Source organism: Arachis hypogaea, chromosome 4, assembly GCF_003086295.3.
Source record: "Arachis hypogaea cultivar Tifrunner chromosome 4, arahy.Tifrunner.gnm2.J5K5, whole genome shotgun sequence".
NCBI classification, from domain to species: domain Eukaryota; kingdom Viridiplantae; phylum Streptophyta; class Magnoliopsida; order Fabales; family Fabaceae; genus Arachis; species Arachis hypogaea.
The window spans coordinates 5,113,162-5,128,146 of record NC_092039.1 but is presented as its reverse complement, the minus strand read 5'-3'; the positions used below and the strand labels follow the sequence as shown (position 1 = coordinate 5,128,146).

General features: G+C 28.4%; 1 protein-coding gene across 1 annotated transcript; it reads left to right on the top strand.

Annotated features, from left to right (window-relative positions):
* Positions 1 to 11,687: 11,687 nt before the first annotated feature.
* Positions 11,688 to 14,430, top strand: LOC112795935 (probable WRKY transcription factor 31). The gene is made up of 5 exons (XM_025838153.3): positions 11,688 to 12,349; positions 12,448 to 12,555; positions 12,643 to 13,101; positions 13,204 to 13,317; positions 13,413 to 14,430. Exons 1-5 carry the CDS (start codon positions 12,035 to 12,037, stop codon positions 14,145 to 14,147), a joined length of 1,731 nt encoding a protein of 576 aa, XP_025693938.1. The 5' UTR covers positions 11,688 to 12,034; the 3' UTR covers positions 14,148 to 14,430.
* Positions 14,431 to 14,985: the final 555 nt, after the last annotated feature.

Here is a 14,985-nt window from a genome sequence, read left to right as displayed (position 1 = left end):
AACTCTTTTAGATTTTCTTCTATAAATCTTTGATAGATACCTGGGGCTTATTTTAATCCGAATGATAAAACATTCCATTCATAGAGCAACACACTTGTTGATTCTTTTGTTGGGCAAGTAAAAGCAATTAATTTCTTTGTTTCTTCGTCTAAACGAAGTTGCCAATATCCTAATTTTGCATCGAGAGATAAAAACCAAGTTGCTCCTTTGATTTTTTTTAAAATATAATCTTTTCTTGGAAGTTTATGAGCATCACCAACAGTTGCTTCATTCATCTTCTTATAATTAATTACCATTTTTCGTTTTCCCCTTTTAATTTCATTATTGTTTTCGACATAAAAGGCTGGAGTCGCATGAGGACTTTTACTTAATCTTATAATTCTTTTTTCCAAAAAATCTTTACATTCTAATGAGAACTCCTCTCTATCTCTTACGGAATAAGGAATTTTATTTGGAACATTTATTTTCTTTGTAGGATCTTTTAATTCAATGCTTACTAATTCTTTGTTTGTATTTTTAATATCTAAAGGATTATCAGCGCAAATTTTACCCAAAAGTTATTCTATTTTTTATTTCAAGATTATTTTTTGGAATATTTATCTGAAAATATAAATTTAAATAACATTTTTCTAATATAGAAAATATTTTAAATTTTAAAATCTTATCTATAGTAGTAGTTGGTATTTTTATACATTTTGATTTTTGATTTATTGAAGAATTGTGTGGAGCTTTTAAAACTATATATGTTAGTTCTTGAATAAATGGATGATATAGCTTTAAGAAATTATTTCCTATGATAAAATCCATTCCAGAATCTAACATATATATGGATGGAACAATGAACCTATAATTTTGAATAAATATTTCAACCATTTCTGCTTTTTGGTCAATTTTATGTATTGATTTGTCAGCTATTCTAACTCTTAACGGTTTCTTTAATTTTTTCAATCAAGTTTTATATTTGTACTAGCAAAGCATTGTGTTGCTCCAGTATCTATGAAAGCATTTATAAACTTTTCTGTTATTTTTATAGTAATAAATGTAGCATTATTGCTCAGTCTCTGAATCTGTTTTTGAGACATATTCAAAAATATAGTCTAAATTATCATCTGATTCTTCTGATGGTTCCATGAAACAAGACTTAGCAATTTTTAATTGTTTGGTAAGGTCCTTTTTATCCTTCTATTTTGGACATTCATTTGCATAGTGTCCTTCTTCTTGGCAATACCAACACTTACAATTTTTTTTTTATTAGGGCAATAGTTATTTTTTTGTCTTTTATTTTTATTGTTATTTCTTTTTCTAAAATACCTCTTTTTTTCAGTTTGGATAATATTTTTTTTTATAAATTGATATTTTCTTTTTCTTTGAAAATTTTTATTAAGACTATATTTTTGAGGAATTTTTTTATTATCTTAACAGCAAATTCTAATTATATTTTCAAATCTTTTTTGAGTTGTTTCTTACATACAACGTTTTTTTATTTTCTCTCTTATTGCAGAAGTTACTCCGCCAAAATTATTTTCAATTGTTTCTCTATTTATTTCTCTTATAAATCTTCCCATTATAATAATGTATTCTATATTCACATATATAAGATTCCACATTACATAAATCATATATTTGAATATTAGCTAAATGATTTTTTGCTTCTTGATAGTCTTTATTATAAACTTCTTGTCTATGATCTATAATATTTTTTTCAAAAAATTCTCTATACAGAATCATCATTATATGTAATATCTTATCATAAACTGTTGTTTTTGTTGCTAATTCTTCTATTATTTGGTTTCTATTGATATCATATAATCTCTTACAGTTCTTTTAGTATGAAACCCTATATAATTCCAAATATCTCTTCCAGACAATTCACTAAGTTTTGGATTAGTAAATGCTTCTAATAAGAAGGAACTCAACCAGTTCTCGAAAATTTCTTTTTCATTCTTTTTACAGTCTAAATCAAACATTCTTTCTCTTTCCAGTTTATGGATTTTAGGAACGTATTTTGATGGTATTTTTGTATACTTTGAATTTTTATTCATAAATCTCTTTTTAAAAGCATAATTTTCAAAACTTATTTCCCATTTAAATTGAGATTGATTATCCTTAGATGTTCCAGCTTCATTTTTTACTTGTATTGGAATTGCTGGTTCTTCATCACTTGAATAATCTAGGATGTGTTCTTCATTTTTTATATTTTCAGAATTTACTAGTTCTTCTTCTATTTGAAATTCTTGTTCCATAATATTATTTTCTTGAGCCATTTTTAATTGTTTAAAGAGCATTGTAACTTCTTCTAATTTTTCTTCAATATTCATAATTCTAATGGTGGTTTTACTTTTAGTTCTGTTATGTTGGCTATATTTTGAAATTTTTTTTTGGAATTATTTTTTTAAAAATATTTATTTAATATCTGTTCAATTTTGTTTATAGTATGTTCCTCTTTTTCCTTATTTCTTTGAAATTTTATAGATACTAATATTTCTTCAAACATATCTACTATAGAATTTAATTAGGGGTTAAAAGTATGATAAAGATGTGAGAAATCATTTCTATGATAACATTTTTTAGAAATTCCGTGGAAAATATAAGTTTTTTCAGGTTTTTGAAGTCCTTCAATAAAACTTATAGTAAAATAAAAATTTTGAGAAAAATCATTTTGTATTGATTTTAAGAATTCGGTGTCATTACAATTAACATTAGTTAAAATTATTAGTTTTTGATCTATTAATTTTAACTATTTCTTCTTTTAAATTTTTAAATTTTTTTTTTTATTAAGTGATGCTTTTTTTATAAAACGCTATAATTTTAAGTGTTTTGTAATAAAAAATGTGACTTAAAATGTATGATTTAGATTTTGTCACGTAGACATCTTTAACAAAAATTATTTTTGAGATCTTTATTTTAGTGGTGGCCTTAAAATTAAACTTGTTATCTCAATCTAATTAACCTTTTCTTGTGCATTTGAAAAACGAATTCCTGTACAAGACTGATTCTAGTTTCTACTATTTGCATTGGCAGCCACATGGATCCAATATTCGTGTCCTAATCTTTGGGCGCCGCAGTAATTTCGACGCAGACATTTCTCCTCTCAATTAACCAATCTAAACATATTGATGCACACCCACAGGCTACAGAGAAGAAATTATCCACTGTTTGAATGCCCTAAGATATTTATTCCGAGTCCATGACATGTATGCTTGGCTAATATAATGTGCAAGGAACTTAATCAAATTAAAATCAAACACGTATGAGTTATCACGCTTCGTACTACTTATATTTGTTTTTTATTTTTAAAACCATGTATCATAATATTCTTGCGCACGTACTAAATATAGTCAACGTTCAGCGGAGCGCTTTTAGTAGGGTTACATTCAATGCTGATTAAGTTTTTATTTAGAAAAATATCTAGACAGGGTTGGATTGCGAATTCGATCTACAGATAATAAGATAAAGTGTGGGTAGAATTTTGTATAAATTGGATAGGATATAAATTGAATCTCAATCATATTTAATCAATCTGTATTCTTTATATATATATATATATATATAAATATTTTAAATAGATGTTGAACTAAATTTTTTTTATTAAATATAAAAAATTTAGTAATTAATAATTTAATATATTTTTTTATATAAAAATCAGTTCTATTTTAAATTATTATCAAATTATATAATAATATTATATCTTTTTTTATAACCTGTGGGTAAGATCGAATATTCGCAGATTAATAATAAATAAGGTTAGGGTTTAGATATTCTTAATTCGCCGATAGAATATGATTGAGTTTATATAAAAATCTCACCGCATAGATAGAATTAGGATTGGATCTATATTCTACCATATTTTATCCATTGTATTCCTAATTTGGATGTATTGATTGTTTTTAATTATTAATTTAATTTTTTATCTAATAATTTAATAATATATTTTATTTTATATTTTTAAATATTAATAATTAACTAATGACCAAAATAATAAATTCTGGTGATATTTTAATTTATTTATTTATTTATTACTTAGGCTATTATTGTAATATTAGTTGCATGTGAACGTTTTTGTTTCAAAGAAGAACTCTTCCTAGTCAAGGTAAAAAATGGAAGCTACGGCGGTTCGTGTGGGTTTTTTTCCCCTTTTGTTTGGTAAGGGGCAAGGTGAAACCCTTTTTCCCTCAAACTTAGCATAATTTTCAAAAGGAAGCCATTAAAGGCCTTTTGAAAGAGACTAAAGTTAAAGAAGAACGTCGCACGAATTTGAAATATGGGGTACCACAATGGTTGGAGAGAGAAAAAATAGTGTGGAAAGAACATTATCAATTTATCATTAACAATTGTTTTCTTCTTATATTTACCAACCAGTATGTTCCAATTAATTACTGTTTGCACATGGTTTGGGACACTCAAACCAGTTTGGTAGCTCCGTTTTCTCGTCTTAATAGCTTCCTTTTTGACAATGGTTGGACCGTAATTTCCAATATATATATATATAGGTGAATGCTACCTAACCCCCTCTAAAATAACATGTAAGTTACTCTTCATTATGTGTCACATTGTAATTATATATATATATATATATATATATATATAAGTAGAAAAAATAATTAAATTAATTTTTGAAAGACATTTATTTTTTAAATTGGTCATCGAAATTTTTTTTAATTAAATTTGTCTTTTAAAAATTTTAAATTAGTTATGTTAATTCTTTCGTCACTTTTTTTATTGATAATGTCAAAATTTGCTAACGTGACAGGCCGTTAAGTGACACTCTAACATACATCTAAAGTCTTAATTGATTATTAACATAATAAGTTGATGAAATTAAATCAAATTAAAGTCTACTTGAAGGGAGAACTTGAAGCATTAAAATCTCTTAATTTGGGATTGAGTTTATCTAATTTTATAAACTAATCATGTTAATAGTCAATTAGAACTACTGTGTGTTATGATTAATGTATCACATCAACAAACTCTAACGCCGCTAGCAATGAAAGTGACGAAAAAACTAATATGACTAATTTAAAATTTTAAGAGATGAGTTTGATTAAAAAAAAATTTCGGTGACCAATTTAAAAAAAGAATAATTTTTTAGGGACTAATTTAACCATTTACTTATATAATAAGTAGGTAGTTATAGTTACTTTATGACCAGGATGCTTCTACTTGCATTAGTGTGGGGAAAGCACCTTACTACAATCGAAAAAATTTTTAGTAGTATATGATAATAACATTTATTTATTTTTATTAAATTATTAATTTTAACCCCAAAATAATATTTTATTCCACTTTTGAAATTTGATATTCAATTTGAAAACTTTATATTAAAGATGTATTATGATGAACATTTTTTAAATTTAAATAAGATTAATGTTCTCTTTAGAAATCAATTCGAAAAAATAATATTAATCCATTGATATTTCTTCTTTTAAAGTTAGTTTTAATTTGTTCTGTAATAACTACATTAATTAAAAGAACTTTTTAAATTATGAATATCATCAAGAGTTATTACAAAAAAAAACGCTGAATACCTTCGAATTTCGCATCGGACATTAGCAGCGAGTTTATTAGCGGATTTGACAATAAATTCATTAGATAAAAAAATTATCGTCGGATTTGATTTTCTGACGATAAATTCGCCAGTAATAATTGGAGGAAAAAAAAGAAAAATTGACGCGATTATTACCATCGGATTTACCGATCCAAATTAGCGGAACGCTACGTTTTGGTCATTCGCAAAAACGTTACCGTCGGATTTATCCACCGGTAAATCCGACGGTAATCTTATCCCAAAATTCGAATCGCGAACCTTGTCCCTTCTATCTTCCTCTACCCTTCTCCTTTCTCTCTTTTTCTCCTCCACAAATCAGCTCCCGCAACCCTCTACCAGCGTTAGCCACCACCAACAACGTTCAAAGAGTACGTAGACTCATCGCACCGCGTTGATCGCTCAATCGCCGCCGTTTCGTCGCTCCCGCCACTACTGCCATTGTTGTTGGCACTGCTCCCTGTGTTGTCCGAGCTGCCTCCTTCCTCCCTCTAGGCATGTTGTCATTCTCCTTATTCCTACTATCTTTTTAATTTATTTAAAAAAAACCATAATGCAACCCTACCGGTTGATCATTGTCGCCGCTACTTCGTCTGTGCTGCTACCACGCTAGAAAAGTCTTCTGCATCGCCACTGTCTCCAAATAACTCACCAATTAGTTTTGCATAGTTAAACCCTAAACTCTAATTGATCTAATTTTAATTTATTATGTATTAAAAAATTTACAACTTAGATGTTTGTATTAGAAATTTAACTTTTTTCATATTTAGTTCATGTATTAGTTTAAATTTAGAGTTTTTAATTTTGTTTTGATTTAGAATTTTTTTTATTTTCTATTTTGATAATTCTATGTTTGAAATTTTGTTTATGATTTTGATTTTGAATTTTATTTTGATATTTTTTGTGTTTATTATTCTAATTCCTGTTTATTATTCTAATTTTTGTTTATTATTTTGCAAGTGTAAGATTCTCAACTGCATTGTTCTAATTTCTGTTTTGGTGTTGTTTGAGTTAATTTTTTTTAACTAATTAATTTATTATTGTTAATTGTCTAAATTTATACGAACTTATTTATTTTCTAAGTTAATTTTTGACATATTATTTATTGTTGTTAATTTTTTAAGTTTATTATTATTTGAGTTAATTATTTTCTGAGTTAATTAATATTGTATTTTTTTATTTGTTAGTTTAGAAATTATTAAATTTAAATATTTAAAATTATATATGAATTTTTAAATAAATTTAAAAAAATTAAAATTTAAGTTTACCGCCGATTAAATAAGCCAGTAGTTATTAATTTAATTATTAATTAATAATATATTATTGTCGGATTTATGGGAAAAAATTCAACAGTAAAAATTATCAGCAAAATTTTTTTAACAATAATTAGCGACAGACAAAAAAATCCACCAATAAATATTTACCGGCGAAATTTATTTTATCGGATTTATTCCGACAATAATTCTAACAGTAAATTCAACGATACTTGATATTTTTTTGTACTGGGTTAATTATATAAGATGTGAATTTTTAAATATTCATTTAGCCACATACATGCAAAGAAAGATACGTCGATTATATTATTAAAAGATTATTCAATCTTTTTAAAATATGAAACATAAAAAAAATAAAATTTTAAATTATATGTTATTATTTAAATTAGTATTTTAATATTTTAATTTGATAATTAGACATTTTGAAGATTAATCATATTTTATAATAATAATAATAATAATAATAATAATAATAATAATAATAATAATAATAATAATAATAATAATATATTATTATTATTATTATTATTATTATTATTATTATTATTATAATAATAGTTATGCTACGTGTACATAAAAAATAATCATCCATAAAAATATATATTAAATAAGTTTAATTTTGATGTACTGACAGTGTAAAGTATTTTACACAGTTGTATAATTGCATTCATTTTTTTAGATGATCATTCATACCGTCAATAAAAAATAATTATTTTTATTAATGTGACATTACGTAATTAGATGTACATATAAAATTATTTTATACCATTAAAATTAAATCACATTAAAATACAAAATATATATTAAGAATAAATTAAATAACCCATATATTTATACACAAATACATAATAAATAACTTAATAATTAATTTTTTTATGATTTTTTTTATAAAAATTATTGTGATATTCTATATACTTTATTTTTATTATCAAAATTTTTGGGATCTGTTAATGTGTGTAACTTTGACAAGCACTTAATTAAATAATAATATTAAAATTAAAATAATATTTTTTAATTATTTAAAAATACTTTTTTAATTTTAAAAAAATATTCTCACAACCTTAATAATACTTAATTTTAAAATATTGTCAAAGTTATATATAACTACTATAATCACTCTAATGATCATCATCGTAGACTTCACCAGGTATTAAAAATAAAAAAAACAAAGGCTAAAACGCATCAAATGTAAGTTGATCACTGGGTTAAGCGAAAAGCACACTTATTTAGATAGGAATTAGATCTAGATGGAGGAAAATAATAATTAATACGTTGCATATATATGAATTAATCAACTTGTATACCGTAGATGGTTATGACGATAGTTGAAGAAATTTGACGTGATATGAAATTTTCAGCAATGTAATCGCCTATTGGAACGGCTGTTAAGTCCATTATTTACCCGGTGCCAATCCTCTTTTACTAATTAGAGATATTATATGGTCTTTTTGCCGTCATATTTTAATAATAATAATAATAATTAGCTGTTTTAGTTTTGCGATGTCGTCGTTGCAGAGTAATAGCAGGTATAAATGTAGGGTTTTCAGAAGAAAAAAAAATGTATAATTAATTTTATATAAAATTAATAATTAAAAATTATTAAATAATTTAATATATTTGATTAAATTATTATTTAATAATTATTAATTATTAATTATTAAATTTACATAAAATTAATTATATCTGAGTTTTTATTTCTTAAAAAAATCAATTGATCAAAACTACTCAAGGAATTCTGACACGATTGATCTCAAAATCCCTAAAACCACTAATAATCACAATGTAAATAAAAAAACAAATGTATTCTCATAAAAAATAGAATAAAAATAATTAATATCTATTTTTAGAATATATATTAAAATTATTAATAAAAAATATTATAAAAATATGTAAATTTTAGTTTTTAATTTAATTATTATGTATTTATTAAAATCAAATATTTAAAATATTCTGCTGAAAACAATTTTTATTTTTATTCTTAAAATAGATGTTAACTAAATCCATAGAGCAATCGCATATATAAGAGCTGGCTGAGTGTAGTAGCTACCGATCCCGATCCAAATAATCTTACTTGAACAAATTGCTATGTTTTTATTTTATATGCAAAATTTTGAAAGGAATATACCCTTTTTAATTTTGTTGTGTCAAAGAGGCTAATTTTTTTGTTATAAAGTAGAGAAATAGTGATATATTTTAATATTGTAATTTTTGGTATTTTTAAAATTATGAAAAATATATAAATTGAAGGGTTCAATTTCTGTATTTCAAATTTTTTAATTTTTTAAAATAAATCGGACGGTCTGATTTGTGTACCTCTTATAAATTGGACGGTCTAATTTCTGTACCACTACAAATCATACAGTCCGATTTGTGTAACTCTAGAAATTAGACGGTCCGATTTTTGTACCTCTAATAAATTAGATAATTCAATTTCTATTTCTCTAATTAAACGATTCTATATTTAAATACAACACCCTAACAATTTACATTTTAAAAAAACATCACTACCACTCTAATATTAAAAATAAAAATTTCGTGTCAAGAAACTAAGGCAAACGAAAAATTGGCATATGATTATTCATCATTGTGAGGCTGTGGTAGTTGGCAGAAGACTCTCACAAATTACCCCATAGACCCGTTGGCAAAGACAGCGACCAGTTTTCTGACCAATAATATTTATATAATATTAGAAAGTCATAGAATAATAATGAGAGATTTACGAGTATGCTTTACTATTGGTTCTTTTGAAATAATAGTGATAGAAATTTCATTTTATGTAGTTATTAGTCTAATATATAAGATCATTTTTTATATATATTTAAATAGGTTCTCGAAGAAGTTTGTATCAAACGTTTTCGTCTTCCAAAAATATTATTACATTGAAATCTTTTAATTTTACAAAAATAAAATAAATATTTTTTTAGTCAAATTTATTATTTTTATTTGAATAAATAAATTTTTAAAAATATAATAAAATAATTTATATATTTTATTTTTGTAAAATTTAAGAATATTTATATAATAAAATTTTTTTAAAGACCAAAACATCCAATGTAAAATTTGTTAAAAAATTATTTGGGTATATATACTCATAAATTTATTAGTTTTAGTAAATATTTGATCAATTTAAAATTTTAAATATTAAATATAAATTCTTAATTCAAAATTACAAATCTTAATAGTATAAAAAATGAAATATTTGATCTAAAATATATTAACTAAAATTAACCAAAAATATTGATCTCCTAATAATTTTTTATATACTTGCATAGTTGCATTCATTCATCTATATGAGCAAAAAGTGACTGGTTGATTTTTATATATACTATATTATTTTAAAAGAAATTTGGCCTATTAAATCATACTTAATTAAATATTAATATATATAATAATATATTTCTTGATTGAATGAAACAATTGTTTCTGCTGCCCATATATCCCACAGCTGAATGCAACTTTTTTCATTAAAGGCCATTCATGAACCATACCAGTGATTTAGATACTACTAATAATAAATTAGTAATGTCATGAGATCATAAGAATAATGTGGAAGCAAGGAGTGATTTAAAGGAGAAAATAGCAGTAATAAGAAACTGTGAGCAGGTGAAAGGGTCCCACAAAATAAAGGGTCAAGTCAACAAGGTTCCCGGGAGAAGCGTGGATCTAAATTGAATAGATGAAAAGTAGTGGGGCCCATGCAGAGACTAAGTTACTTGGCCACCCAGTCTTCGGTCATCCCACGCACCACCCACATGATCGTGATCATTCACAAGACACACACACCCATGGCCGTCAAATTCGTTGACTTGTCTTTCTTTTTAGCTTTCTTCTCTTCAGTCTCTCTTCTTTTCTTGACTTTGTATTTTGTGTGTCTTTTAATATTATTTTTTAAAAAAAAGCACAAAATAAAGTTGTATATGCCCATCATATTTTGTAGGACTATGAAACACACTATTTGTAGTAATTCACACTGTTACATGATCCATTGTTTGCTGAATTTTTGTATTATTAAATAATTATAAAAGATCACGTTGTCTAAGAACAAAAATCTAACAATTCTTCAAATAATTTTTAAAATAATTAAGTTACATACATTTAATTTTTAATATGGGGTAGTAGAATAAATTGCAAAATATTAGATCACTTTAATAATACTATGTACAAGTCTAAATTTTATAATTTTTTTATACGTATAAGACATGCAATACTCATTTCTAAAATTAATTTTTAAAATAAATTACATTCGATTAATTTCTAAAATTTATATACTATATGAGTGTCATAATGTATACAACATTAAAAAAGAATATTACTAAAGATAACACAAACATCATTATCTAAACTGCATCTATACTTCTGAGTAAGATATAAATGGATGGTAATTAAAGTGAAGAGAGGAAGGTAATTAAGAGGGGCCGGGGGAGGGTGGGAAAGGGTTCATTTGATCACGTGGATAACTGGATATGGGCGTGTGATACCGGGGGCGGTGGCAGCTGCATATCTTTCTTCCGTTATGAAATGAGTTAAGTTAGTCAAACCCTTTCTTCACGAAACATAGACGAAACATCCCCCACGTCTATGCTTCTCCATCCCTTTTTCTTTTCCTTCAGAAAATAAAAAAGAAAATGGAAAAAAGCACTGTATACTGTATATTGTGGTCATGGTCGGGTGCCCATTTTTATCATTTCATTGCCTTTCCCTCATTGACCGGAAATTCATTGCCTCAAAATGCAATAACCCCTGCTACAATACTGTTTTTATTTCTTATTAATTTTATTTACTAATATTGATTTATATTTGGAAATATAGGGAGATACATTATAATCCCTAGACTTTATTTTATGTATATGATAAATAAATACTAATTAACAATTGCATGGATAGGGTAATACAGTAATGATGGAGAAAAACGGTGGGCGTAATTGTAATTTGAGTAGGTGGATACGGACATTTTCCACGGTGACGCACCATCTGACGCAACATGTTGGGATTGGGAAAAAGATGAATCAAATCCCATAGAAATAGAATTCTGAATTTCTCACTTGGTTTACGCTCCCCAACCCCAACCCCTTACCCTTTTCTTTTATATACCCCATCCCATAGCACTGGGAAAAGACTTCACACACTTTACAAAAATCTTTCTCTCTCTCTCAACTCTCAACTCAACCTTCTCTTTCAATTCTATATCTCTCTGTCTTTCTATTCTTGTTATAATTATATGGACAAGGGATGGGGTCTCACCCTTGAAACTTGTTCCTCTCCAACCATCCCATTCTTTCATTCTTCTTCGGCTGCTGCTTCTTCTTCTTCTTCGTCGCATAAGACTAAGATGTTTCCGCTGTTGGGATTCCCCGTCAACCTTACTCGTCCCGCCGATGATCATAACAACGATGACAGTAACCGCAAGGTGGTTGTTGACTTCTTCTCCGATAACAGGAACAAGGGACAAGAGCAGCAGCATGTTAAGCCCAACATCTCCGTCAAGAAGGAGATTCCTCACCATGATGATATACCTTCGTCCACCAAAGTTTATGTAATTAATTAATTAACATAGTTTTTTCTTTTTTCTCATTTAATTAAGATAATTAATTATGTGGTAATAACAATTGTGTGTTAATTATATGATCTCAGACGGGTTTGCAACTGCTTACTGCCAACACTGGAAGCGATGAATCTACGGTGGATGATGGTGGAGTAGTATCATCAGATGGTGAAGATAAGAAAGCCAAGGCAATTGAGGTACGTACCTGTTGCTACTAATTAGTAATTAGCAAGATAATTGATAATTGTGAATTGAGAATGATATTTGATTATGATGATGATCAGCTAGCGATGTTGCAAGTGGAGCTTGAACGCATGAATGCCGAGAACCATAAGCTGAAAGAGATGCTGAACCACGTGAGCGGTAACTACACGGCCTTGCAAATGCATCTTGTTACATTACTGCAACAGCAGCAACAAGAACAAGTAGATGATGAGGTTGTTGAAGGAAAAGTAGTAGTGGGAGGGGAAGCCAGACAGTTGCTTGATGTAGGAAACGATCAAGCATCAGATTCTTCTTCTGATGAAAGAACACGATCCAGCACACCTCATGCCCAAGTTGGAATCAGGAATAATAGCAATGGAAAGAACGAGAGGGAAGACAGTCCAGATTCACAATCACAAGCTTGGGGTCCCGCTCCCAACAAGCTCCAAAAACCCAACCCCACCATGGACCAATCCTCTTCTGAAGCCACCATGAGAAAAGCCCGTGTCTCAGTCCGTGCTCGCTCAGAAGCTCCCATGGTATCTATCTCTCTCTCTCTCTCTCTCTCTCTTTTCTTCATATGGATCAACCAATTAACTAACTTATCTGACTCAACTTAATTAATCTCTCTATTATTTCAGATCAGTGATGGATGCCAGTGGAGAAAATATGGACAAAAAATGGCAAAGGGAAATCCATGTCCTCGAGCTTATTACAGATGCACTATGGCAGTTGGTTGCCCAGTTCGCAAACAAGTCAGTTCCTAATTAACATAATCAATCCATTAATTACGATTTCATTATTCCCCATAATGTAATTAATAATAATAATAATAATCTTCCCCATATAGGTTCAACGTTGTGCTGAGGACAGAACTATTTTGGTAACTACATATGAAGGAACACACAGCCATCCGCTACCACCGGCAGCCATGGCCATGGCATCAACCACCACAGCAGCTGCCACCATGTTACTATCAGGTTCCATGTCAAGTGCAGATGGAATCATGAACCCAAACCTCCTAGCAAGAGCTATTTTTCCATCGTGCCCTACTTCTTCTACTTCTTCAAGCATGGCAACACTCTCAGCTTCGGCACCATTCCCAACTGTCACATTGGACCTCACACAAAACCCATCATCATCAAATAATACTAATAATACTTCCACTCCTCCAATAAGGCATCATCATCCTCTTAATGCTGTCCCTTTGTTCCAGCTACCCAATTTCCAAGGCCACCCCCAGAACTTTGGGACTCAAGCCCTATATAATCAATCAAAATTCTCCGGTCTTCAATTGTCTCAACAAGTTGCTGCCTCTTCCCAATTGGAAACCCAAGCTTCAAGGCCGCCTTTGCACCACAACCAACCACAGCAACAGCCGCCATCCCTGGCTGATTCCGTCACCGCAGCCATCACCACCGATCCTAACTTCACTGCCGCTATCGCAGCCGCCATCTCCTCCATCATCGGAGGTAACAATAATAATAATCAACCAAACAGCACTGGAGACGGTAACAACAACAACAGCGGCAGCAATCCTAGTATGAGCAACAGGACAACAATTAGCAGCTTTTCGGGGAATTAAATTAAACTAAATCCCTTTGTGTTCTTTGGTTCTTTTTGTTAATTACTGTATAATTTTCTCTTTTTATGTACATGGGGAAAGGGGAAATGAAGTTATAAATTTATGTTCATATACTTTTTTGTCCATGTATTAGGGACGGATTAGCTAGGTGTATCATCATGGGCTGGGGATAAGGAAAAAAAAAAAGCTTCATTCTTTTGTTTTATCTTTCAACTTTGAATAATTTTGTATTATATTCAAAATATTCAGAGTAAATAGACATAAGACTCGAAACAAAAAAAAATATGTATTATCTTTCTTTTATTTACTAGTTTATTTAATTTTTGCTTCGTTAGTGTCATCTTCCTCTAGCTCTTTTCTTATATCGGCCTTGATCCTTGGTGACAAATATGGAAAACAACTTAGATGTGACCAATTGCCTAAACAACAAAAAAGAAAAGGAATTTTCTTTTAAAAAGGGGAGAAGATGGTCAGATACAGCTTGAGCTAGCGAATGAAAAATGCGCGTTTGCAAATAAAATTGGGAATTTTCTAATAATTAGGTCAATTAATACGGCCACTGCTATTTGATATTGACACGTAATTGAGTGGTAGGAAGTAGTAATCCAAAGGTGGACTTAGCGAAGGGTAGGGTAGCTAGGGAGAAGGCTAGCGAGTTTCTTAGCAGCTTCGTGTGTTCTTGGGATACGTACTTGTAGTTTAGTAGTAATTAAGGGAGTGATTAGTACCAATATTAGTTGTATTAATTAAGTTAAGAATAAGGTCAACTTAATTAGGGGGTGGTGGATTTTGATTGGAGAAGGAAGGATACAAAATTTGACTTATGGTGCGGAGAAGG

What these genes read in the sequence shown, in the direction of transcription:
- LOC112795935 (XM_025838153.3), top strand. Translation starts at nt 12,035, where the DNA reads ATGGACAAGGGATGGGGTCTCACCCTTGAAACTTGTTCCTCTCCAACC. An exon ending in CTTCGTCCACCAAAGTTTAT is followed by an intron (nt 12,350 to 12,447) that starts GTAATTAATTAA and finishes ATATGATCTCAG; the next exon opens with ACGGGTTTGCAACTGCTTAC. An exon ending in CTCGCTCAGAAGCTCCCATG is followed by an intron (nt 13,102 to 13,203) that starts GTATCTATCTCT and finishes CTATTATTTCAG; the next exon opens with ATCAGTGATGGATGCCAGTG.